This window comes from Mya arenaria, chromosome 15, assembly GCF_026914265.1.
Source record: "Mya arenaria isolate MELC-2E11 chromosome 15, ASM2691426v1".
Classification (NCBI taxonomy): Eukaryota; Metazoa; Mollusca; class Bivalvia; order Myida; family Myidae; genus Mya; species Mya arenaria.
Window position 1 is genome coordinate 57125312 of NC_069136.1, and position 27143 is coordinate 57152454.

Sequence of the window (27143 nt, forward strand, 5' to 3'; positions counted from 1 at the left end):
ATTGAATACGAATGACCTTTATATATTTGCGATGCAAAGGTTGATTAAAATTATTTTTTTTTATAAATATCTGCGATGAAAATACTAACTATAGTATTTTGTTCCTAGTATAATATATCTTGTAAACAATTCCAGGAAAAATAAAAAAAAGCCGCCAATTTATTATAAAACGCATTATTACAGCACATGTAATTGATTTAAAAAGTCGTCGACAGAGCGATATTTTTCCACATAATCATATTTAAATTGTATTGTAGTCTTTACTCAAATTGACCGTTGAGAATAAAGAAAACTCCGAGGCTAATGTTTATGCGAAACTGAGAGGACTAATTTATCTAATTAGAGCTAATATTATAATATAATTCATTGATTATACTTAAATAAAACATAAAAATTAGTTATATTTTTACTTATTTCTAGTTTACTGTTATTTGCTATACTTGGCAATAAGGTGCGCCCAGTATGGGCCTCGAACCCAAGACCGCCAAAACACTATCACGGTGCTCTCACCAACTGAACTAACAGGGCGGCTGGTTTTTACGTACGCAGAAATTACACTCCTCCTCCAATAAACACGCAAGAAAAAGGTGCGCCCATGGCAAGGCACACAGGGGGCTAAAATCGTCCAAATTTACTTTTAACGTCAATATCGAGAAAATGTAATAAATTACGTACAAGATACACCATTTCGGACTATCGGACTAGAAATGTTCTTGGAGTTTACCCCCCCCCCCCCCTCTCTTTAACGTCAACTCCTGGATCCGCCCCTGCAGTGTGGGGCTCGAACTCACGACCGCCGGAAAACAAGCACGGCGCTCTAACCAACCGGTAGCTTCTTACCCACAAACACTACAATAATATATGTATATGTGATAATTTTAAAATTCTTTTTAAAGGATTTCAAATCTGTATGAGTAAATTTGAGTATTAAGAATTCAAGAATGGCACTTTTGACTGTAACGAGCTCTACTGTTGGGAAAACCAGTCTAAAATCCAATATGGAAGACACAAGTTGAAACTTGAGAGGTTGTTTACAATTTTTTCGGACTAGTAGATGGATTCCGTATTGGTTTGATCAGGTAGTTTGACTCTTCATTATCTGTATTAATTTCTAATATCCTAATAGTACAAAACGGTTTATTGATTAACTGTCAGTGTTTAATTGCAGTATAATGCTGTGTATCTAAGGTCGCTATTGTCATCAGAGTGCAGGTGAGAAAATCAATAACTCTAGCCATCAGTACCAATCCATAGATATTATGACAGTTTGTCACATCTGTTGCAATACACAAACCTTGCTGAAACTGCAATGAAGCTTTGATTTATTATGTGTATTTTTTTTAAAGTGTGTCACAGTCATGTCTAAACATGTTTAATCACAATGTAATAGGCTTAAGATTTAAATCAATAAATGGCAGTTATACTTATTGGCAACTAAATTTGGCTGTAGTGTTTTGATATGCAGATGTAGATTTATTTGTGTGTTCTTGGACTTGTTCTCAAAGGTAATGGATAACACTATGTTCATTTTTTTTTTCGTTCATTTACTTTGCATACACATACTTGTACTGTAAGTATATGTACTTTGGCACATAAGATGAGTATATACTAAAACATTCATTGGAATATGGATAATGTAAATAATTGTTTAATAATTCATTCATAATGTTTATGCCAATCTCAGAATCAGATAGCTTGAACACTTGACAATAACAGTTTGCAAATCCACTGTATGTTACTGATAGTTCATACACTGAACATGTGTGACTGTTATTTAATACATATGGTATGTGTCAAATTCAAATAGTTCATGGTTATTATATACAATAACAGACTTCATTATTTTCTCTGCTTCACTTGTATACTTTACTTTATAACTTTATAAGGGTTTTTATAAAAGAAAATAGAATTGTTTATCATGTGACATCTCAATTGATTGACATTTGTCATGTTGATTAATTATGTATTTTTTTATCATGTAACAAGACGCATTTATATGTTTATGTAACTGCAAACTTGATAAAAAAATCTTAAATCTTGAGTTCATGAAACACACAAATTTTACAAACACAAGTTAAGTTGTCAACATTTGATTTATAAATGTTGTTGCAATTCAGAGTAATAAAAATCCCAGAATCAAATTTTGTTTAGAACAACAGGGTATTTTGACTTAAGCCAAAGTTTTGTTTCAATTGTTCAAAAATGCCATATATCTGGAATTTTTCTCAGTTTTTTTACTTAGAAGAACAAGACAGGCATTTTTTTGCAATTTTTCTTTTAAACTACCATTTCTTATAACTGCATGTATAAAGCAGCTTATTATTTAGCTCTGTGTGTTATATATATACATGTATGTTGTAGAAAAAGGTATTGGACAAAGCAATCTAATCTCCCCCCTCCCCCCCCCCCCCCCCTCTCAAAAAAAAGAGAAGTAATAATGGGATATGGCATGTTATTCTGTAAAATGTTCACCATATGATGAAAAATAACGAAACAACGAAGGTTTTATACTAAATAGTTAATTATGATTATATTATTTATATACTAACTTTGTTTATATTTCATTTCAGATGGCTACCAAATTTATGCCCCCTCAGTCAGCCATGCAGCACAACAGCCAGTTCTACGACAGTGCCTATCCAGCCTCTAGCTTCCAACAGAGCCATGATGGCCCTGGACAGAACGGGCGTGGTTTTGCATTTCGGAAACGTTATGAAAAGATTGACTGGCGGCGTATTGCCTCAATTGATATTGATAATGTTGCAAGGACTTTGGACTTTAATGCTCTTCAGGATAACATAATGAATATCACATTCTGTAACCTAGAGGGGGAACTGGTAAGAAAAAATAATGTCACTGCTTTAAAAAGGGACTTAGAATAGCATCAATAAAATATGCTTTGCATTAAATCAACATTAAACACTTAAAATATATATATTTTAACATTTTTCTTTCAGAGAAATGTTCATATTGACCAAAATGCAAATATACCAATATTCCTGCCTGTGAATATATTTTTGACAGTATTTAAAAATTTGCAGCGGCGGAAGGGAGGATATATCATAATATATCTGGAGAGAAATAAGTTTTTTTGATATGGAAAACAGCCTGTAAATAAATTTAATAGCAGTAAAGAAATCACTGATGGGAACTGGAGAACTTAAACTTGACATTAACATATTTTAGAAAGTCAGGTACATGTAATAACAAGTTGTCTTTTGTGTTTGTATTTCAGGATATTCGAATGGTTGATCCAAACTTTATTAAGATATTCAAACTGGCACAACTTTCTATTGAATATTTATTGGTAAGATTTTCTGATTAATCTACTGACAATGATGTTTTCATTTCCTAATCTTATCAAACAAATGAGATTAGTATCTTAACTACAAAAAGTAACTTTTTCTTCGGATGAATTTTTTCCTAACTATAGATGCTAATTAAATTTGTTTGCATGTAATAATAAAAAAGATTAGCTTTTCTACATGTGTTTTATTTGAAATTCTCTATACTGATAGAAATGAATTATGCATTTATTTGACATTCAGGATACATAATAATTTTCATAATTCTGTGAAAAACACTGCATAATCAATTTTTTTACCATCATGGTCTTTGGCATTTTAATGAAACAACTTATTTACTGAAACTTCCATGTCAAAAGTATACTGGTCAATTATTATAACAATGGTAACGTTTTCTGTTTTCAGCACTCTCAAGAGTACCTTACTTCCAAACTATCATCAGTTGATGGAGCTCTAAAGAAATCAAATGAAGTAAGTGTTAGCCAGAAAAATATACTGTTATGAAATAGTAAAAAACTGTTAGAATTCAATTTCTAATTTCATTATTTGTAATAAGATGTTAATTACATTTATGTGTACACAGTATGCAGAGTCTCTTTTTGTATAATATTATGAGCATGAATTCACTTCTTAAAACTTTATTCATGCACAGTACAATGGCTTTTTATCCCCCGCCTATGAAATAGGGAGGGGGATATTGAAATGGCGTTGTCCGTCCGTCCGTCTTTCCGTTCGTCCGTCCGTCACCTGGGATGATGCCTGCTCATTTTTATTTGGATTGGTCAATTGTACTTGGAGTTATTGCCCTTGATTTTTTGAAAAACTCTCATTTACAGCCATTTCTCAGTAACTAGTTGGTAGAAATTCTTGAAACTTGAAATAAATATGAACCAACATACTGCGATGATGCCTGTTTATTTATATTTTGGATTGTGTAATTTCTATATGAGTTATTTGCCCTTGATTTATTAAAAGATCCATGTTTGCAGCCTTTTCTATGCAACTAGCTGGTAGAATTTCATGACACTTGGAATAAATAAGAACCAACATACTGTGATGATGCCTGTCTATTTTTCTTTTGGATTGGTCAATTTTCCTTAGAGTTATTGCCCTTGATTTATTAAAAAATCATTGTTTGCAGCCGTTTCTCAGTAAAACCAATGTGCTTATCTTATTCTTTCTGAGATTTTTTTTAACCTTCAAGCACAAACAAGCCATCAAGCACAAACAAGCCATCGTTGGCGGGGGATATCTTTTCACTGAAAATGCTTGTTTATTATGAATTACATTGGGATATGTATACATCATTGCAAATTACTTGGTTTCGTGGGCTTTCTTATAAAGATTCTTATGAAAGAGAGTATTTTGTTATTGTCCGTGACAAACAATATTTGAAAATGTGATCCATTATCAATGACTATGGAGACAAACAATCTATTTTTCAGCAGTGCTCGATCATCCCAATGTACATGTATATATTCCTGATGTTTTATATTACTTCCATTGCTAGGAGCATGATGAGACAAAAGCGTCCTTGGTCAAGCTAAAGGAGGAACTAGCAGCTGTTAAGAAAGAAAGTCATAAGAGGAAGAAGCTGCTTATAGCCCAGCAACAACTTATACACGCAGGGCCAGGCACATACAATAAGGTGAATGGTCATAAAAGTCACACTGAGTAGCCCATATTATTTTAGTAACATTTGAAAGAATTTTATGGGTTTTTTTATGTATGGGTGATTTAATATACAATTTAGGTTAAAATAAAGAGCAAATATATAAACTGTAAATACTGTTTGTTTAATGTACATTTGTTCATTTGTTTAACACATCAGAAAACAGCAAGCAAATACTTTTCAAATGATGCTAATATTAATATGGGGTCACAAGGCATCAATATTTAACATTATTTAACATTATTGTTATTAATGGAGCTACTAGAGTACTAGCCAGTTTATTGTTTGGATTCCTTTTTATATGTGTGTAGAAGAAAGTCCGACAGTACACTAAATTAGTAGAGAATGAAATGTTGAACCATTTAATCATTCTTAATGTTATAAACCAAGACTTTTTATCTGCTTAGAAAAAGATGCATAAGACTTATCAATAATAACAGGCCCCTGTAGCATAGTGTAGAAATAACATTCATTTTCTCTTCAGTGCCCATTCTGCTCGAAGGCGTTTTTGAACAGTTCCTTCCTTCAGTCTCACATCCACCGTCGCCATGGCGGAGCTTCTCCTAGTGACCAGGCCACACCCTCTAGCAACCAGCAACAGCAAGAGCCTGGCCAGCAGGTAAGAAAGGGGTTGTGAGAAGTGATGGAGAATTTACAAAATTGTCAGATGCTATAATAGTAAGTAGTACTGAGCTAATTCTATTTTTCCAAACAATTTGAACAATTCAACTAGTGAACATAAAGAAAGGTACCTGCTGCAGCCCATTGTATATAAACTGGTTAAATGTTTGTTTTGGTCAATATTTATCCAATAAATGTTACTGACCAATCAAATCATTTAAAAGTGCAAACTGGGCTCAAGATAACCTGTTGATAACTTATCCAAGTTTGATACAATTGGTTGCACTAAACTAAAATATAGCTGAATTACCTAAGTGCTAGGTTAGAACTGTGTGTAACCAGTTAAGCCATGCAAGCCCTGTACTACCCACTAAGGCCTATTGCAGTTGAGGATTGCAGGACATAAGATAGATAAAATCAGAGCGAACCATATTACTGCCAGAATTTAAATCTATTTGTATTGTACCATAAGAAGCCTCATTTCATTACATTTCTTTTGTTACAGGGGCCCCAACAGTTTAGCACAGCCCTTGAACATGAGTTTGAGGAGATCCGGGAGAGATTACGTCAGACGGAGGGCCAGTTACAGCGTGAGAGAAAAGCGCGCAAAAACCTCGAAAAACAGGTGAGCTTGACTGCAGCAGATATCTGTGGTATTTTATGTGCTCTAAACTCATATCAATGTTTTCATTACATGAGGTCAAACAGTTTTGTGATGATTACAGATTTTAAAATTTATTGCTAAAGCAATATTTTTTTTCAATGGCAGTAGCTGTATGTTCAATGTCATATTTATAAGTACATAATAAGTTCAATAAAAGATGAAATTCATGTGCTATGAAATTGCAATAATTATAAAATATAGATGAATCATTTCAGGCTCACTTATTCAGTGTAAAGAAAACAGGAGTTAAGTATCCACGTAACAATGGCAGTATGTCATTAAGCTGCCCAAGCACACATCCAGATCAGACACTGAAATGAAATAAGTCATTCTGTATTGTAATGTTATTATTCTTCTCTTTTAGCCTAAGTTTGCAGAGGCAGTAAATAACCTTTCCCCTGAGCAGCAGGTAATTAGATTATAGTTATTTAAGTGTATCTAAGAGTATGTATCTTTCTTCAAAAACTATCATTGCTTATGAATATGAATATGATCCTCAGGTTTAAGCCAGTTTTTCTTTTTCTTTTTTTTTCTTTTTTTACAAAGAAAGTATAATAATTGCCTAAGTTTCATTGTCTAATGGGTGAAAACTTAGATGTTGACTATAACTTATTAACCATTGATGAAATAAACATGAAACTTGGTTAAATGAATTGCTATTTCCAAGAGCTAGAAATGTTCAGAAACATTACGGTAAAGTGATTCAACTACTGAGCCTTCTTTTATCCATTTCAGTCTGATCTTGAGAAGGTCAAGGCCATGTTTATGAAGGAGCTACGTGTGGCGAACCAGCGGAGCGAGGAGGCCGAGCAACGTCTAGCCGAGCTGACAGGCGGGGCAAAGAGGTCAAACCTTGGTGACATGCAGGATGACACGGATAACGAGCGGGAAATGTTACGCCACCAGCGGGAAGAGGTCGCTCAGCTCAGGGAACAGCTACAGGATCAGGTTTGGGGATTCTTAGAAATATTTCTTCCAGTTTTCATATGTCTGAATAATACTGTAATATAGAGCCTTTATTAGCTTGTTTGGTTTTATTCCAAGGAAAGCCAAGGTTTTGTGATAGCCTTGTTGTCATCAATTACATTCATAAAAAAGTAAATGCACATGTTGCAAGCCACAAGACACACAAGTTTGTGTAGCAAGGTCCATAACTTTGGCTTTATTAATTGGTAAGATTTGTCCCTTTCTTATAGAATAAAAATAGTTGATCATTGATCAGTTGCACCTGCTTAAGGTGTTCAAGCTTTTAAAATAAGTGTCAAAACTTGCTTTTTTAAAGTCGTTCGACTTCAGGAAATACTGAACATAAACATTCAGTATAACAGAAATACAAAAAGTGTATAAATAAATTGAAAAAGATAGGAAAAAGTTTGACATATCTTGAACATGGAGTGATCAGAGTCTTACCACTTAAAAAAATACTAACAATCTACCAGGAAGGACATTGAACAGGCGTCCCATTTTAAAGAGCTATGTAAGAACCATGGTAGCTCTAAACAGGGTTACATTTTGTCCTTGCCTTACCCTAAAACCTTAGAACACTAAATTGAAATAACATCAGTTCAGCCCTCATGGATAGTCAGTTTGCTTCATTAAATACAAGTCCCCCAAACAACAATACTTATGTACCCCCTCCTTCCCCAGATGCACAATGTGGAGTCTTCAGTTCAGTCCCAGTTTGAGAGGCAGGACGAGCAGTGGCAGCAGCGTGTGGATGACATGAAGAGACAACATGGTCAGGAACTCAGGAAGGTAAGTTGATTGTGTCAAAGCTTTTCTAGTTTTCTTGATTAAGAAGTGAGTAATTTCCGTAACTCTGCAAGATACTGGTTTAATGTTTTGGTCATTTTCAGGAACATAACTTTCTTTTTTCCAGTATAAAGCAGCTGTTATATGCATATGAATGTATTGTCACATAAGCAAAGTTACAGTCAAACCTTTCCTATATCACAAGCTATTTACTAGTTGACACCATTTTTTTGCGTTTTATCATGCGATATGTATAAATTAAAATGAATGCATTGTCACATAAGCAAAGTAAAGGTCCAACTTGGTTACTTATATATGTCACAAGCTATCAAATAGTTGACACCATGTTTTGATCATGAGATATGTTTTAAATTAAAATGAGGCCTTTTATTACTTTGTTCACAGTTGAAAGAGGCTCTAAACTATACCAAACAAGACCTTGCTAGGAAGAAGGCCAGGGGAGAGAATTCTGGCATGATTGATCAACAACAGCAAGAGGTCGAGAGGCTGATTAGGGTGAGTTACCTGTCTTTGTTGTCAGTTCTGTTGTCAGCATGCTAAAATGTTAACCTTGGCAAACTTATGAAGGTTAGAAAGATGCTCAATAAGCTTGGTACACATTTTGCCAGAAACAAATAGACATGTGTAGCAAGGCCCATAAAAATTGATGAGAAGTGCCACCTTTAAAATTTGCACTGCAGCACTTTTATTACCATAGGTCATTGATGTAACATTGATAAAATAAATATACAATGCTTGAAAGGAAGTTCAAATTTTACACTTGGTTAAGTTGCAAAATGTGTGCAAATAGTTGAAGGGGTTGTGTTATAAACATCCATAATAATAAACTGGAATATCTTTTTAAAAATTAAGTATTTTAGGTTGCGTATCTCAATAAGATACTTGTAAATATATGGCTAAACATGATTTACAAAATATTAACTCTCTGTGAAGAAAGAAGATGTGAAATCAAAGTCTGCAATAACCAAACATCCAAAACTAGAAAGCTCCCCTCCAATAGAGAAGAGCTCTTCTGAGGATAATAATTCCTCCAGTGAGGAAGAGCAGGTCAAGGTAGATAACTGCACATAGACTGCCCTTATGGTTGCTGCAGTGTGTTAAATGTAGTCTAGATACCAGATAAGTCCCCTCCAGTGGGGAAGAGTTCTTATCTACCTCCACTGAGGAGAGTACTACCTCCAATGAGGGAGAGCTAGGAAGGGTAGATGGCTGCAAATGGATTATTCTCAGAGTTACTGCAGTGTTCTAACATGTAGTCTAGTTACTAGAAATGTCAGCTTGATAAGCGCTCTTCAGGGCGCTCTTCAACCTCCACTGAGGAGATTTCTTCCAGGAAGGTATCGTGGGGAAGAATAGATAATTGCACATGCAATACTCTCCAGGTTGCTTCACTTCGTTACATATAGTCTAGTAACCAAAAATGTCCCCTCCAGTAGAGAAGAGCTCATCAGAGAACTTTTCAACCTCCACTAAAGAGAGTACTACCTCCAACGAGGAAGAGGGCTTGAGGTAGATAGCTCTCATGGTTAGTGTTGTTAATCTAGTTGTGATGGGAAATTTAGGAGAAGCTGTTATGGACAGGAATTTTAGGAGAAACTTATGGACAGGAATTTTAGGAGAAACTAATTTGGATGAGAATTTTAGGAGAAACTGCATTATGAACAGGAATTTTAGGAGTAACTGTTATGGACGAAAACTTTAGGAGAAACTGTTATGGACCTACTAGATATGTGTAGACACAATCATTATGTGGATGGTTATGTGTGATTGTATTATTTAAAGTTCCATTCTGCAGATAATTTTGTGTGGCTGTGTTATTCACATTATATTTTTGCGGATGATTTTGTGTGGCTGTATTATTGAAAGTTCCATTTTGTGGATGATTTTGTGTGGCTGTGTTATTAATAATTCGACATGAATTGCTGTGGTTTTTTCATTGATGGACTTGTGGGTGTTGGAGGGTTTTGTTTAACCCTAGCTCAGGTTTTGTTGCATCTAAACCTCTTTATTCGTATAATTTTCTTTTATAACATGGTTTTGGGATAAGTGTGCAGAGTGAATATCAAGGACATGTCTGTGTTTTAGATACATTTCTCTACTTGACTTTTGTATAAAAACATAATGAACATGTTATGATATATAATTTAACCCTTAGGCTGCTGATGGCGATTTTAAAGGCTTTGCAAACAGTTTAGAACCAGACCAGACACCGAGTAACTCAGTGCCTGGTCAGGTTCCAAGCTGTTTGCCACTCAGTCAATATATCCCCAAAGTTTTAAGTAAATTGAAAGAAATTTGGAATAAACCAGACAACAATTTTGAGCAGACGACAATTTACCCAGCATGCAAAGGGTTTACACATGACTTTGCTTGTTTCGAAACCAATACAACCATCAAGTATATTCTTATATAACAATAATATTATACGATTTGACATGAAATGTCTTTTCTCCCAACTAATTTAGCCAAAATATGAATAAAATCTTCATCTTTTTTTATGTGTTCAAGAAATTATAACTTTTCCTAAACTTATTTCATCACCTATGGTATCTAGTAAGATCCTGTATATATATATATATGAAAGTTAATAAAAAAATCTGCAGTATACTGATGTAACAGTTAATGGATATGTAAAATATTTCAAACATTTTGTTATTGCAGCAAACTACAGAACAAGAACAGCTGATTGAGGAAGAAATGAGGCGGTCGGTAAGCTATATTTTGTGTAAACAGTCAGCGCAGCATTATTCTGTGGATTTAAGGGTTAAAAATGATGAAAGAGGACAATTGTTTCTGTCAGTGTTCAACAATATATTTCACTGCGTGGGCATCGAAAGTTATATTTCATGAATGGTGTAGTGAAATATTTATTTTGAGTGTTCATGAGGTGTGATAATAATGCAATCTTACACTGAAACAAACATTTTTCTTTTTAAAAAGGATATAAAATGACAGTTATAGATATAAATATATAGAACAGAACACAAGTTTATTTCCACACATAACATCACACATAACAACGTTTTTAAAATTAAGTCCCATCCCTGTGTGCGTTGAAGTTTGATTGGTATTTGAGAGACTTATCATTTGTATTTCACTGATAAATCTCTGTTTTTGAGAATGCTTATGCTTTAATAACGTTGATGTTAAAATGATTTACTATGTTAAGGCCAAAAATAAATGGTTTGGTTAGGGTTACATCTTTTTCAAAAACATGTAGGACAGGTAGGCTTTTTTTAGGCTTTATGTAAGAAAACTTTTGTTATCATTGAATAATGGTGGTAAAGCAATATTATGGATAAATCATTAAAGGTTTTTAAACTACATATTAAAACACACTATTAAAAAATAAATCAATGTATCAACTGACAATAAAAGATGATTGGTCGGCTCCTATTTCGTAGGTAGAGTCGGGTAACCTGAACCAAATGTATTGTTTAAAACTATTTTCCTTCAGTTCAAAATTCAACTTATGACCAATTATATGCCCCTCTACTCTAGGATGCCCAGGCTGCTGCTGAAACACGTGTGTCACGTATGGAGCCCAGCGACGATGAGGATGAGGACACGGAGCTGGGAACTGGCTCTGGTACCCAATCTAGCTTCCAACGGTCCCAGACAGCAACTGCCAGGTCGGAGCTTACAATTGGGTACGTGGTCTCTGTTGTTATTTTTCTAATACACTCCATAATCGTAATGGAGATGGGAACTGGCTATGGTACCAGACAGTCGCTAAGAGGTCAGAGCTTAAAATTGGGTACATGGTCTCTGTGGATTTTTGTTACACACTCCATAATGATAATGGAGATGGGAAACAGCTCTGGTTCCTAGTAAAACTCTTTCAATCAAACTAAATTAAATAAATTTTGTCTTGTATTTGTAAGTGATTGTAAATCCAACTTTATTGCTTTCTTTTATTTCAGGACCGAGCGAAGTGGTGAAGTTACATTGAGGACGACACAGTTCCTAGAAAAGCTACGGGCCAATCCCTCCCTAAAAATTATGAGAGACGAGCTTGTATCCCTCCTTCAGGAAAACCTTGAGAAGATTGGCATCGCACCTGTATGTATTGTACTAATAATATCAATTAGGTGTTTTTGGTCTGAATCGACAAAAACCATCCGAAGGCATGTGTTTATTCCTTGTCATTTGGTCACGCAGCATGTATGATCCAGACCAGAATACACTTGATCAATCCTTTTTAATGTTTACCTTGAATTAAACATTTGTGAAGAAATTGACAATGATAACACTTCTGATTTCATTGTTTATTTCATGTTTTCCCGAACATCATGACGTATATAAATTCTTGCTTAATGTTGAGTTTAAAAAGTTTCTCAAAAAGTTGAAGTGTTTAGGGAAAAAAATGTTTTCCCAAGTATCAATTTCATTACTTAATTTCTATAACTGTGTACTTTTGTTTCTTACATCATTGAAATATAACCTTTCTCCACCTCAGGGAACAAAGTGCATTTCAAACGAGATACTAGCCAGCAAACTTGCCCACCTTAGAACACGCAGACAGCAGCTTGCACAGGTAGGAAATGTTCAGGACATTTATGTTATACATTTAGTAAACTTCAAGCATACATAGCATATATAAGACTTTAGAAAAAACTATGATAATTTTGAGGGCGTATATCTTTGTTACGGTAGTTTCCATATGTTTTTTTTAATAAAAAACTATGTTGAGAAATTGTGGTAGCCTTTTATTGCTGTCATGTTTATTGTTTCAATTTTATGCTAAAAACTGATGAGAATACACTTTTGCTATTTTAGGGAAGTAATACACCTGCCATGTATAAAAAAAGCTTAATAAACATAAAACGTTATATAAAGCTTGAACAATATACAAAAATAATTAAAAAAAACTTGATGTGTTCATATTCCAGAAACATGGTGCCATCTTTAGTGACCTCCGAGCCCAGTTTGACAACTTTGCAACAGCCCAGGCCCGGGAGAGGCTTAAGGCTCTCAAAAGATCCCCACCCACTGGACCTTGTAAGATCAATAATTACTGTATACGTGTATTTAAAAGCTGTAAAAGCAAAAATATTAAATGATTGGTGAATGATAAAAGATTTACTATCATCTCATAAGGTAGAAATATCATGTTTTCTGCACCTTTCTTTCAAATTAAACTTGGTATCCTCCATAAGAACCATTGTTTTCGACATTCATTCATTCTTTTTGGTATATTAAAACAATTGGATTGAATTGAACATCTTTAAGATATTCACAACAAACCTTGTACACATATAACTATTTGAAGCAAGGCCCACAACTCTTTCAATTAAACTGTCTTTGAAATTATCTGCCCTTTGATGATGTCATGTGTTGTTCCTACTCCATCATTGAAGTTTTCATTATCAAAGATTACCTTAATCATGTCAGAAATCATTTGCAACCAACTGCATATTTTAAATTTGACGTAATCTCTATTATTAATAGGACTTTTTTGTTTTTTATAAACGAATCATCAAACAATGCTGATTGGTTTGTTAATTTTATTTCAGCTCGGCGACCAGTCAGCGGTACCCTGCCGGGCAGTAACCAGTCCATCCCCACCTCAGGGTTCGGCAGCAGTGGGTCACAGGTCCGGGGCCCCAGCCCTAAACCTCGCCCAGCAGGCCCCACCCAGGGGATGGCCCAATCCTCACAGCAGGGGCCTAGAGCTCCTCCCAGGTATGTTCGATAGATACCTTTTCTTCAAGACTTGTTGCTAAATATATGATGTTATATTTGTTATGCAGACAAAAGTTCATGTACTGTTATAATTTAGAAAATTCACAGCTGGAAAATTCAATAACCTAAGATATTGAAAAAAATGTGCATGACTGTAGATCACTTTGAAATATAAAAGTTGTGTTTTCCCTGGTTCCGTGTTTCATTCATTTATGTAAGGTGTGGTAATGGCGAAACCATGAAGATTAAATACACTTCCCTTTATGTAGTATTTGTATGTAAAAGTTTAAATTTGCAACATGATCAAATTGCAAATAAAGAATTTGAGTAGAATAATCATAATTGAAAGCAATCCTTATAAATGTGAGGAGCCAGGCTAAGCTCCCACAGCCCTGTCCAATGAGGTGCCCTAAGCCATATAAAAGTTGTGTTTTCCCTGGTTCTGTGTTTCCTTCATTTATGTAAAATGAAATACTCACAAAATTAAATCAATCCACATTAATGTGAACTCCTTTGTCATTAGGTCACACAGCCCAGTCCAGCGAGGTGCCCCAAGCCCACGGAGAACAGAGAGCCCATTAAGGAAGAGCGCAGCGTCTAGCGCAGAGTACACAAGCACACAGTGGGACTCAGAAGAAGATGAGAGCGAGTCAGATGAGGAAGGACCAGCCTTCACACCTGTTCCGTCCAGGTCGGTGGAATAAAATTAATGGTATTATGTGGCATTATTGCCAAAGCATGGTTTGAAGCATTTCTGAATTTCTATATTTTTAGGTTAACAATGGAGGTTTAATTTGGGAGGTGGAGTGAAAAAAACACTCTTTTTTAGACTTTTCATGTTGATTCTGTATTCACCCAAAATCTATGTTAATCCACAGGGGTGAGTATCTTCAAGTGTTATTTATAATTGTTATTTACATACATGTACATCTGTACTTGCAGGCCTGGATTCCCCACCCCACAGAGCCGGCAAGCCCAGCCTGCTCCAGCACCTAGATCACAGCCCAAAACCATCCAGTCCAAACCCCTACAGGCAGATGATGACGATGATGAGGATGACTGGCTGGAATCGGACAGGTAGGGAGTATTGACCTTCTCTGCTGATAATAGCTAATAAAGCTGATAATAAAATTAATTTTGTGATAACTAAGGAAACCTGCATCCCTGACTCAAATTTCTTTCCAGGAACCACCATTTCCAATTGCTCTGCAACTCTGGGACCTCCCAAACAAACTTTCATTGAGTATAAGCTGTATATTGTGTCCCTATAAAAGATACTCCAAGTTTGTTAGTTATAAGAGTCTTAGGCCCCTAAACTCAAAATTACAAGGGAACGCTTTGATGGATGTGACCCTTCAGAGAGTAGGTGACCCACGACCAATGGCGCTTAGTTTGCTGTGATCTCATATGACTGTATAATTCATATTGTTTTTTTTTTGTTGCAGATTCTAGAAACAGACTATACTTTATATATTTATCTCTTTGCATGCTGAGTATTCCTGGTCAGTCTGTTGGTGTACATTGCGTAGTGTAGTTCATAATAAATAGTAAGAGCACACTTGTGTTTCTTATGTATTAAATCACATAAGTGAACATTGAACACACACACTAAAACAAGGAAAACAAAACAGTATTGTCTTTCTCTTTTAGTGAGCTTGATATAGCGCCCCAGAGGCAGCCACCAATGACTAGGACACCCCAGCCCAAGGGGGCTAAGGTAGCTGAGCTCTCAAAGACTATTGAGATGCAGCTTGCTGTGAGTAGTGATTGCTTCATTTTTAGCTCATCATTATTTCCGAAGAGTTTCTGTGATAGCCTTGGTGTTGTCATCTGCATCGGCGTGTAAAAACTTAAAAGCTGCACTCGCACAGATTAATTGTCAATTTTTTTGTCTTGGAATGAGCCAATTTGTGCGTTTATGTCAGGAAAACCAGTGATATATGACTGCTGACAAAAAAGCAGATCACAGTTTTCATATTGACGTTTGAAAATTGATGTTTTATGGTGAGAAAAATGAATTTTTTGGCAGTTTACCAAACAACTGAAATCTGTTCTATTGTGAGTTATCTTAAATGAATTGAAGGCACTGATGCAAAAATGAGCTGATTCTGAGACAACAACAACAAAAACGTCAATTTGTGAGAGTGCAGCTTTAACCTTGGCTGAAACTCAAAACTGTTAAGTTCAACTTGGACTGTATGCACAAACTACCAGTAACAACAGTTCCCCCACATGTGTAGCATGGGCCAGATCTCTGTCATTAATATTAGGTTTTGTATTAAATCCTTTGTTTGACTGAAAAACAAAACAATTATTGTCAAGCACTTTGTGTGTGCTTGTTTTGGTGGCTATGAGATATTGAATATATTGAATTAAACAGTTCAATATACACAAGCTGGTTTGTGTTTCAAAACAGAAAACTTCAGGTTTTGTCATAGTTGGTGTTGTTTAGCTGATCATCATGAACGTGCAATAACTTAAACAACGGCAGTAACTCAACAACAGTTCAGGATATTCGCATCAAACTTAGTAAAAATGTTGCCGCATTCACAGCTAGGTGATTTACTATGGCTTGTTGTTGAGTTGATCAGCATTGACCTACACTTGTGTTGCTCCTTTTCGCTAGCTGTGTGATATTGTGATAGTGTTTATATTAGAATAAGTTCAAAATATTTACAATCGAAAACTTGCTGTGTCAAACTCTGTTATCTCGATTTTGTATTTCGGTTCTATCCGTATGAATGTTCGTTATCTCACAGTATTCCCGTTGTTCTCATAGTATTTCCTGAGGCCTCAGCAACATGACATAGCGAGTTTTGATTGTACATGTTAAACTGTTTGCTTGCATTTTTGTTGATTTGCAAGCTTGCCAATCTGCATCCATACAGCTTTAAATAACTAAAAATATGATTAACAACGTAATGAATGTCATTTTTTTACTGTTAATAAAGAAATTTTATTACTAGGAAATGACACATCAACATCCAGATAGGTCAACAGAGAAGAAATCTATTTTAGTTGCATATGTAGTTATAAATTATTCATAACAATGTGTTAATTATTTTCTACATACAGGGTCGTACGGGGGAGAGAAAGCCGGCAGGTGCTGTAGATACAATGGGGACATCTGGACAGAAGAAACCTGTCGATGATATACTGGTAACATATAGGAACTATTTAAATGTTCCATGCTTTTTCAACATTAGCAGAGGCATATATTTGGCTACTTAATGATTGGAAAAAGTATATTTTTCACCAATGTTTAGACATGTGTTTCTTTAATTTTATCAAAAAAAAATAAAAATTTATTGGAATGTTAAAGTTGTGTTTATTTCTAATTTGTTGTCAAATTTCCATTATCAGCTTAAAGAGTTTGAATGACAACCAGCACCATGTTAATTTGTGTTGTATGTGTATTTGGTACCCAAGGTGGCAAAATATGTCAAATTTTGATCAAATATTTTACAATGTTTATCATCAATGTACAGCATGCTTATTGGCCAAAGGCCTTTATTCATAAACAAAATAAACAACGAAACTTTCAAAATTGAAATGCATGATTATTGACTTTTAATATTTCTGTTTTTTCTCAGGACTTTAATTCTGACAGTGACTGGGATGTGTCACCCGTTGAGGATGAGGAAGCCCCCATCCCTGGGAGACGAGCCCGGGCACCGGGAGGGGGTTCCAAAGGGGGTCAGGCAGCCAAGCCCAGGGGTGGGGCACATGTAGATGCCTCTGTATCATCTAATACATACGGGTCCAGTTTGTGGGGGTCTTCATCTAAAGGTGAGTTTAAAGTTTCGTGAAAATTGGATAAAAAATATTTTTCAGATATCGATACTTTGAACTCCTGTTTTTCGAAGAAAGAAAAAGTTGAGGTATTTTGGTTGCATTGGTGTCATTGTCGATTTCAGCAGGGCAGTTGTTGTTAAAAAAAACCTTAACCTTAGCAGTAAGGTGTAAACACATGGATCTTAATTCACATGTTACCAGTGGCAATATGGACATGTGTATCAATACCCATTACTCTGGCTGTAATAAAACTCATGCCCTGCTCTTGTCATACTGTAGTTGAAAAACAGCATATTGGGCTAATGTTTCTTATTATCATTACCCGGTTTTATAGAAAGTTTAGCAGCTGTGAAAGCAAAATCGTTCTATCTGCATTTTCATATTATGTCACTTAGAACCTTCGTGTAGCATTTTTACCAATGTTCATTAGGCCGAATCAAATTGAATCTATGGTTTAGTGTCACTGGTCAGGAAGTTTTTCAGCCTTTAGAATGAAAAATTAGCAAAACCTAAATTTAGCAAAAACAAATGGTTTCCTATTGTTTGATAATTAAAAATAACAAAAATATATCATATTCTCGAAAAAGTCAATTTTCTAGATTTATAGACGCGCAAATGTATATTATGCTTTTTGACATTTATTGTAAAAAGAATGTATAAAAATTAGCGTTCCTTTTTGGGAGGTAGGTTTTGAAATTTGTATCTGACACTAAACATAGAATCAAAATGCTACAGCCTTACCTAAACCACTGTGTCATACTATACATGTACATGGATGTCTTCCTTCGTTATATAGCCTCCAATAAAACCTTGTCATAGTCCTGTGTAAGTAATCACCACTGGAATTTAAGATAGATTTAGAAGCTTAGTGTGAAACAGAGTGAAAACTTTCTCAGATTTTGTATATTTTACACACCTTAGTACTAGAAGTCTAGATTTGAGAGTTGCTAGAAATTTGCTAGATGTTTCACAAAGCTGATTTATTATAGATTTGCAATATATATTTATGTAGATATACTAACAGTTTTATATGACTTGATGGTTTTGAAGTTTTATTAATTATTTTTTTACCTACATTTTAAAGTTTTGAATTATTGTGTGTTTCGCATATTGATAACCTTTTTTCTGAATTTCTCTGTTGTTTCCAAACACCCTGGTTCTAAAGAATGATGTGAAAACACAAAATTAATGCCACAACACTTTGTCGAAAGACATTTTTCGTCTCATTTTGTCAATCCACTATATTGTGCCGTGTTCAAAAGATGGCAAAAGGAGAAGATTAATAGGATCATACAAGTTACTATTTATGCAAAAATTTATGAAACAAGCTTAGGGAATGTTATAAAGTTAACCAGTTCCATAATGAGTTTCATAAAAATCGAATTAAATGCCAACAAATGTAGATTAATTTTATCACCTGAATCATTTGTCATCAAAAATGAAGATTTATTCATTCAGTTGGTTGATATAGTGCCATTGTTAGGTAAATATGTAATGGTTGTTAAAAAGAAATAAGGAATGTTATGCTATCTCAAAATGCAAAACATCGTCTTAGAAATGTTCTGGTCGGATGTTTTTTTTAAATAAGAACTTTTTACTTCTAGAAATGTTATCGGATGTATGAAGCAGTAAGTAAAGAGGAGTCAGAAAGCTTGGTACCCTGATCTTATAGAATACAGATTTACATAGCCTTACGCCCCTATCAAAGTTTAGCGCATATCAAACCAGGTGTTGGCAGGCACACCAAGGAAATTTAGACAAACTCCAAATATTTGTTGTCTTAATCCAAGTCCTGGAGCAGGGACATTTTCAAAGCATTTGGAACTCCCTGATCATTATCCATCAAACACAATCTTGGATGTATGCCGGTTTTAACGTTAAGTTTGTATATATCTATATAATCTTTGCCAGTGAAGTGAATTATTGTATTTTAGATAATTAAGATTCCCAAGAGTAAAGTAATGATGTTTAACTGCTAAATTTAAATTACTTTGCAATCTATTTGCAGCTTCAGAGTTAAATGTAAAGATTTCTGACATTGTAAACCATCCATATACATCTGAGGTTGTTTTCGATGGAAAATGGCGGAGAAGTTCCAAATGTTTTTAAAGTACCTGGGGTCAGAGGTGTCCCTAGCATCAAAACACATTTGAAATTTTTTTGCAGCCAAGTCTATTCCCTGATTTCTGTGTTATTAGGGTGTTGGACAAAACATGCTGTCTAAATTCCCTGTATGCCTGTTACCATCCCATAGCGTATGGCAAATCTTTGATAGATGCATTATCCCTATTATATTAGTACTAACAAATGTCAAGAATAAAATTTTGCATTATGATTCTTCAATTATGTAAATACACATATATGCTTATTATATTATGCAGGTATGCCTTGGTTGCAATGGCTTCAGTTGAAATTGAATGTGGGAATGTTGACCATTTATTATATACGCTCATATTCTGATTAAAAGTTTAGCTCAATTATCGTTAAAACATTTGGCATAATGTGCATTTACAGATTTCTATTTTTCATTGAAAATCAAGATTGCATGTTAGCTTTTGTAAGTTCATTTTCAAGAAATTTAAATATCATTTTGCTATAATAATATATAAAAAAAACTTAATTTATAAACATAAAAGTACTCACATATTTTCTATAGGTAGTTATAGACTTGCTTACATTGCTAATTAATGAGACTTTTATGTTTTAAATTTATTTATTTTTATTTTCAATTCTTGTCTCAAACCCTGATCTCAGATAAATTAAAAGAAAACAAACTTTAACATCACAGACACCCCTATTTGTGTTGGTATTCTTTAAAATTAGCTATTTTTTAAAGTTCTAAATTTATGACAATTAACAGAATGACTTTTTGGGAATAGCATGACACTTCTGTTTACAAATGAACTTAGCATGTCAAGTTTTTAAAGCACTGAATGATGGTTGCTTTAACTCCGCCCCAATGATTTACCAAATTTTAATGCAGATTATATGTTATGATAGATAATAAGCAGAGGAAAAAAATCTGGTAAATGCTCATACATGTAATACTATGTTTAGTACACAGAGTAAAAAAGAGACTGAAACTATTTATTACTCCAAGTTCATTAATACAATCTATAGAATGCATGCAATCATTGTAATGGTATTTTGGAGAAATCATCTAGTGTAAAATTGTGCATTCATTATCAAATGCAACATATATAGGCTGTCAATCAACTTGCCACATCAAAGATTGTGGTGACAAATGAAACTTTTAAAAGTGTTGAAACAGTTAGAAGCTGCTATTGGAGCCATACAACTTGACCATCTTTTCAGTGCAAGATGGCATTACAATCATGCTTTGTTTTACTAATCGACGAGCATGTTTCACTAAGTTAAATTCCAAACATTATTATGAAACAGCTTGTGAACTGTGTTTAAAGAATGTGTATGGCACAAGCATGGTCAATACCTGTTCAACTTTTTGTATAATATAAAATAACAACTATGGCTAACAACTGACCATAGAAAAGTAACTTCCAGTAGGCTTAGGTCTTAATAAACATGTAAATTTTAGATTACAATGACCATTACAAATTATAGCAACTGTGTCTAAGGAGTAGTGGAGTTCTACTGTATTTAAAGTTAGGCTATTTTCTCTTCATATTTATATATATAGTATATATGAAATATATATGATCTAGAAACTGCTACTTGTATATTTAATCATTCTTTAAAGTACATACATGTGTGTGTCATGCTTAAATACTTACTACTGTACTATATCATGTGTCACTTTATTATCTATTTTTAGTAATTTCACATCCTGCTCAAATAATCATTCACCTCATACTATGTTTCCATGGTTACAGGTGGTGGAAGCACAGCGCCAGGTGCCCAAAGGTCAAACAGCAGGAACAGTTTTGTCTCCGTTACGGATGTCAGTGAAGAGGAGGATTCTGACCTTGACCTTGAAAATGTTTAACTTGTTACCAAGGTTACATCACTACTGTTTCGGATATTTTGGATAGTTTGAACTTTCAACCCAGTATATGACTGACCTTGATAGTTACGATTTGACCTTGAAATATAAAAATAAATACTTGTAACTAGTTATACTTAGGCCATAAAAATGGTTACTGTAATGATAATATTGAAAAAATCTGGTAACCATTATTATATAATGAATTTGTTAATGTTGTTTGTTAATGTATGTTTGTTAATGTATGTTTGTTAATGTATGTTTGTTAATGTATGTTTGTTAATGATTGGTAATGCTTCAAAATGAATTGTGCCTTTTTTAGTTGGAAAAACAATCAAATATCAAATGTTAAGATATGAATTATGTTTCCTTCATTTCTATTGGTCACTTAATAGATATGGTGTTTGGAATCGACATTGATTTTTAAACACAAACATGAATATATGTTATAAATTAAGCAGTCTATTTTTAGCTAAGCATTTTTATTTAGCAGTTCTTCAAGATTTTTAATGTAAGATAGTGTTGTTGTTTTTAAAGTTGAATGCATGTTATGATTAAATTCATAAATATCTGCTTTAAAAAATCTACAGGTTTATGCAGCTGTTTGCAAAATGAAAAGAAGTGTGTTGTAAATTGTGGATGTATATATTTATTTTTGTAGAAAAGTGCATTATAAAAAAATGTGATATTTATACCTGTTTATGAATGTTGTTTAAGTATTGAATGTTAACTTTTACACTTGATAATGATTTTTTGTTGTGTGCTATATTTATGTTTATCTTTTAACTTACTAGTTATTACTGGTAAAGCCAGTAACGGTGAATCATTGAAGTACTGGGCCGGTATTCTTAAAGTATATTAAGTCATTCCCTAACTTAAATCTTGTTTCTTAGTTAAGTATCTTACTGGTCATATAATTTAAGAACTAAGTTATGTCTGAAGTACTTCATTTTCAGTAATTCTATGAAATATATGTACTAATGTCACACACATTTTAGAAAAGTTAAGAAATGACTGTAGATGTTTTATGACCCTGTTCTATTTGTATATACAAGTATGATTTATATACCGGTAGTTGTTATGGCTTAAACTATTATTAATGTTGTGAAATTCCATAACTGTGTCTTAAAGTGTGACTCATATAAAAAGTTAATTGCTTCACACAGACCAATAAGAGGCAAGCATTTTGTGCACTCTATTTTGGTTATTTGTTCATGTGACCGATTCAATTCATATATTGGGCCATGATGCCATACTTCATGTACTTCCTACAGGAATTTCAAGGATATACTTTAAGTCAGTTAAAGTTCATTTATTACAAAATAAAACAAGTTATTCCTACAGTCGATGTCCCTCCAGTGGACTTAATTTGTTTAATTTGTTATGCATGAACTATCACCTAAAGCTAATAAAGACATTCTATGTTTTAACATTGTCATGTGTTAACCCAATAATGGAGTGGATGGAAAAAATTTTAAGCCAATTAATTTAAGCAATAAAAGTATTTTTATCAATGATTTGTTTAATGGTCTTAATGTGAGGCATTTAGGCTTCATCTTATCTTTGTACAGCTTTTTATATGTTCTTTATCTTTTTGTTTCTTGTGATACGATTCTTAAGTGTGCTTGTTTTACTCGTATGTCAGATATAATTGTATAACTTCTTATCATTAATTTTTATCTATTAAAATTTGCATGTTGGTTTTTCAAAAGCATGCTTTACATTATATGAAACATTTAATGTTATACTGACAAATAAGTCTAGGGTTGAATTACAGAAACATTTTCAGATTGATTTTAATATTTTTACCTAAGTGTATATCTTTAAATTTCTACATTCTTCTAGAAACTTATGCATGTTTTAATATTCAGAATATTTTTTAAGCATAGCACTTTCTTCCTGTGGAACAACAATTGAGGAAATTCTTGATTTGAAGACAAAGATATAATTTTAGCTTAAGACGCTTGTGTAATATGGCCCCTATTTCAAACAAATATTTATGATCTTATTTTCTTAATCTTTTTTTTCTGAAGAAACAGGTTGTGAGCAGTTTTTATATGTTTTAATCTTGCGACAGATACTCATTCATTGACCGTTTCACTAAATTGTGATAAATTATCAGATATCTTTCTTAAAGTGTTTGTATAAACTTTAACTCATAAAAAAACAGATACTCATATGATCCTGCCTGCATCGGCACGATGCATTTCAGCTATTCTGTCCATATATTGAATCTCTCATTATTTCTTTTTTATGCCAAAGCTTTGTTCTAGTATATAAGCCAAATATAATTCATTTTCAAGTGTATTTACAATTGATATTTTTTTAATTAAATGTGCCATTATTTCAGTAAGCATAGCAATGATAATGATTCAACTGTAGTGAGTGCCTTTTACTTGCAACGTAATTATTTGAAACAGAGTTTAAACTTCAATGTTTGAAGGAGAATTATCAAAATTTTGAAATTTGATTCATCTTTATAAATTAAGAAATACATTGCTGCATCTTGGGTTGTATTCAATAAACAACTTAGGTAAATATTATGGTCGTACATTATTGAGTTAATTCACACTATTGGTCAGTTAATAATAACAAATAATCTGATTAGTTACATCATTCTTAGATCCAATGAAGACCAATCTTGAATACCAGCCCAGGGGTGGTATTCAATATTATGCAACTTAAGTATATTTTATGGTCTTATATCATTGACTCCATTCACTGAATATGTCCGGTATTTATATCATGCAATCTGATTAGCTACATTGTTCTTAGATCCAATAAAGACCAATCTTGAATACCAGCCCAGGTTACATGTATGTGGTAAAATTTAATTTGTTCATTCATATTTGTATATGGTTGATAAGAAGTGTGAGATTCATCGCTATCATTTTTACTTGTTTGGATAGTAGTCAAACACATAGAACATTATCAGTGCATTTTGCTGATAAAAATTGGATATTACAAAACAAGAGATGATGAGTAGTCATAGTGGCTAGACTTTTTTTCTTTCAAGAGAAATTATTAACTTATTCTCTGAATATATACTGTACCGGGCCTGTTTCAATAAGATATCTTTTAATAGTTGTAAACCTTACACTGTGTAATAGAACTCGGGGAGACCTGTATAATTAAAGGCAGAATCTTTACGACATTTATTATGGTTTATGTCAAGAATGGGGTTATGCCTGGTTTACGCCAAGAATGGGGTTATGCCTGGAAATTTACGATCTTAAGTCTTATGATCTTTATTGAAATGGTGCCCAGCTGTTTACATATCAATTACTCTCATATGCACTCATTCTTACCGTCCAATGATTTCTAATACTAATTATATCATTGTATATGTTAAACGTTTAACAATTTTAAAATAATGTTGAATGGTTTATGATGAAATTTTGTTTTAATGTTTTATGTACTATTATTAATGTTTATCATTGGTACTTAATATTTATGATAGAATTACAACTTTTATGTTATATTTAATATCAATTCATTGTATACCGGTATGCTGTATATATTCTTTTTTGTGGTTAGTGCTTTAACTTAAGGCAAGCCATCCATCACAAGGTAGCAAATATGTGAGTGCATTTTAGATATTGACATCAAGATAAATACTATGTTTAACTTAATAATATTTTATTGGATGAATGTAAATACAATGTAACAATCAATACAACATAAACAGGTTTACATAGAATTTGAGACAAATAGTTAAAAAGGGATTGGGCAACGAGTTGTACCACTAGTAGTTATGGCCCACTCCCAAAATATCAAATTAGTTGCCAAGGAAAGATGTGTTCTTTAAAAGTGAGAGAGTAATGAAGTATATTGCTTATCTGTTTATCTATGTGTAATTTATAGTGATATCAAACCATTATACTAATTTTGCAGGTATTACATTTTATAGCACCATACTGATGCTACTGTAGTGATATGATATATGAAAGGGAGGTAATCAAACATAATTTACTATGAATGTATAGCAGCTTGATTAGTTGGTAAATAATGTTATGCTTATATAAAAACTTTTGTTGAAAACTTTGAAAATATTTGAATTTAACATTTTGTAATTTTACCAATATATTTATTTGTATTAATGATGGATGGCTTACCTGAAAGACAGATTCTATTGTTTTAGCTGTGAAGAATGTCAACATATCAAACACTCATATATCCGTCCTGTTTTATTGTTCCTGTAACGGTATAGACAGTCCAATGAACTATTATATAAATGTAAAGAGAAAGTTATCTAGCGCCTACGATTAAGGGGAAATGGAGCCATTCTATCTTTGCCCCTATCTTGAAGGTCAAGGTCACCACGACCTTCTGAACTAATAATGTTATGCTATGGAAGCCTTACTGATAATAGTATATGTCTGGTATATATCCCTTTCATGATCGTGTTTTTTAATTATTTGTTTATTCATCGTTTTGAAATAGATAGTTTGAATGGAAAAGTTACTCAAGGTGAATTATCAATTTCAGATTTTAATTCTTTTTTTGACACTTGTTAAGTGAATTTTCTGGTCTTAAGATATATGGTCGTAGGCTTGTTGATAAAATGGCCCCAATGTTTGTATGAGCATTGAGAAGTTTAATTCACATTGCCAGTTTGTTAGCATTTGTTTATAAATACTTTTAATGTTAAATTGTAGTTTTATTATATTATCTGATAGTTGTAGCATGTTAGATCGGTGATGTACATATTCTTACCTGAAAAAAGAAAGAAAATGAACGGATCTATAGTGCTGTTAGTTTACTTATTTCGTTAAGCTTGATTGTGATGAAAGCTTGTATAGCTTATAGAATCACCCTCGAGTGATATTCCTAATACAAACCAGTAATCTGGTCCTTTTTGAGGTCAGGAGAAGGTAACTCTTGTGGGGCATGAAACTACATGTACAACCTAATAGATGAGGTTGTGTTGTTGTTCCAACTTCCGAATGAGAGTGATGTGCATTCAAATTAAAATCCCTATTCACTTTCTTTGCTGTGCCCTCTTTTGAAAAAAAATGTTTGAAAATATTAGTCAGTCGTCCGCACAAACTCTAAAAAACGATTGAACCAAAGACCATGCAACTGAAGTGTATACGTGTAGGTGATGACCCCTATTTATTATGGTCAGTTGACCAAAGACATCTTCAAAACCTTTAGGAAAACTGTCTGAACAAATACCGTTTGATCAAGCGCCATGAAGTTAACCGCATGCAGTGGTAGGTTTCCATACGGAAATAATTCGGGAATAGCTTAAGTGTGGTGGATTTGCCTTATCAATTAATGACTCCTGTTGGTTTTGCGGTGAGAAGGAAAAAGTCTCTGTCAACATTCTTTTGAAAACCTTGTTGCATAATGACTCGAGAATAGTTCGACCTACGACCATGAAACGTCCGTGGGGTTGACCTACATGTAGAACCATGAAGTTTCAGTGGAAGCGTTCCCTTGATCGTATGATCCTTATTGTTTTGAGGTCAGGAGGGCAAAGGTGAACATACTTAGAGAAACTGTGTCCTCACAACAACTCGTGGACGGTTTCACCAAGAATCGTGAAACGAGTGAGATATGTTTCCCTTGACCGGTTGATGACCCCTATTGTTTTTGTAGGTCACGGTCGCATTTAACACTTAAGGAAAACCTTTTACGCGCAATAATTTGTGAACGGTGTGA

General features: G+C 33.6%; 1 protein-coding gene across 4 annotated transcripts; it reads left to right on the forward strand.

The window, feature by feature from the left end:
* Positions 1-986: 986 nt before the first annotated feature.
* LOC128219897 (cilium assembly protein DZIP1L-like) lies at positions 987-26224 on the forward strand. 4 transcript variants are annotated; one of them, XM_052928043.1, is made up of 25 exons: positions 987-1079; positions 2571-2837; positions 3236-3307; positions 3711-3776; positions 4816-4953; positions 5462-5596; positions 6104-6223; positions 6627-6671; positions 6998-7210; positions 7910-8017; positions 8420-8530; positions 8969-9088; positions 10697-10744; positions 11537-11685; positions 11959-12097; positions 12495-12572; positions 12928-13036; positions 13552-13720; positions 14244-14411; positions 14663-14797; positions 15371-15476; positions 16796-16879; positions 17314-17509; positions 18312-18340; positions 21367-26224. In XM_052928043.1, the coding sequence occupies exons 2-24, from the start codon at positions 2571-2573 to the stop codon at positions 18332-18334; spliced, it is 2799 nt and encodes a 932-aa protein (XP_052784003.1). In that variant the 5' UTR covers positions 987-1079; the 3' UTR covers positions 18335-18340; positions 21367-26224. The 4 variants fall into 4 exon arrangements, with proteins under 4 accessions (XP_052784003.1, XP_052784004.1, XP_052784002.1 ...); XM_052928044.1 differs by lacking the exon at positions 18312-18340 and adding an exon at positions 19120-19143 and having other exon boundaries at positions 21367-21496; XM_052928042.1 differs by lacking the exon at positions 18312-18340.
* Positions 26225-27143: the final 919 nt, after the last annotated feature.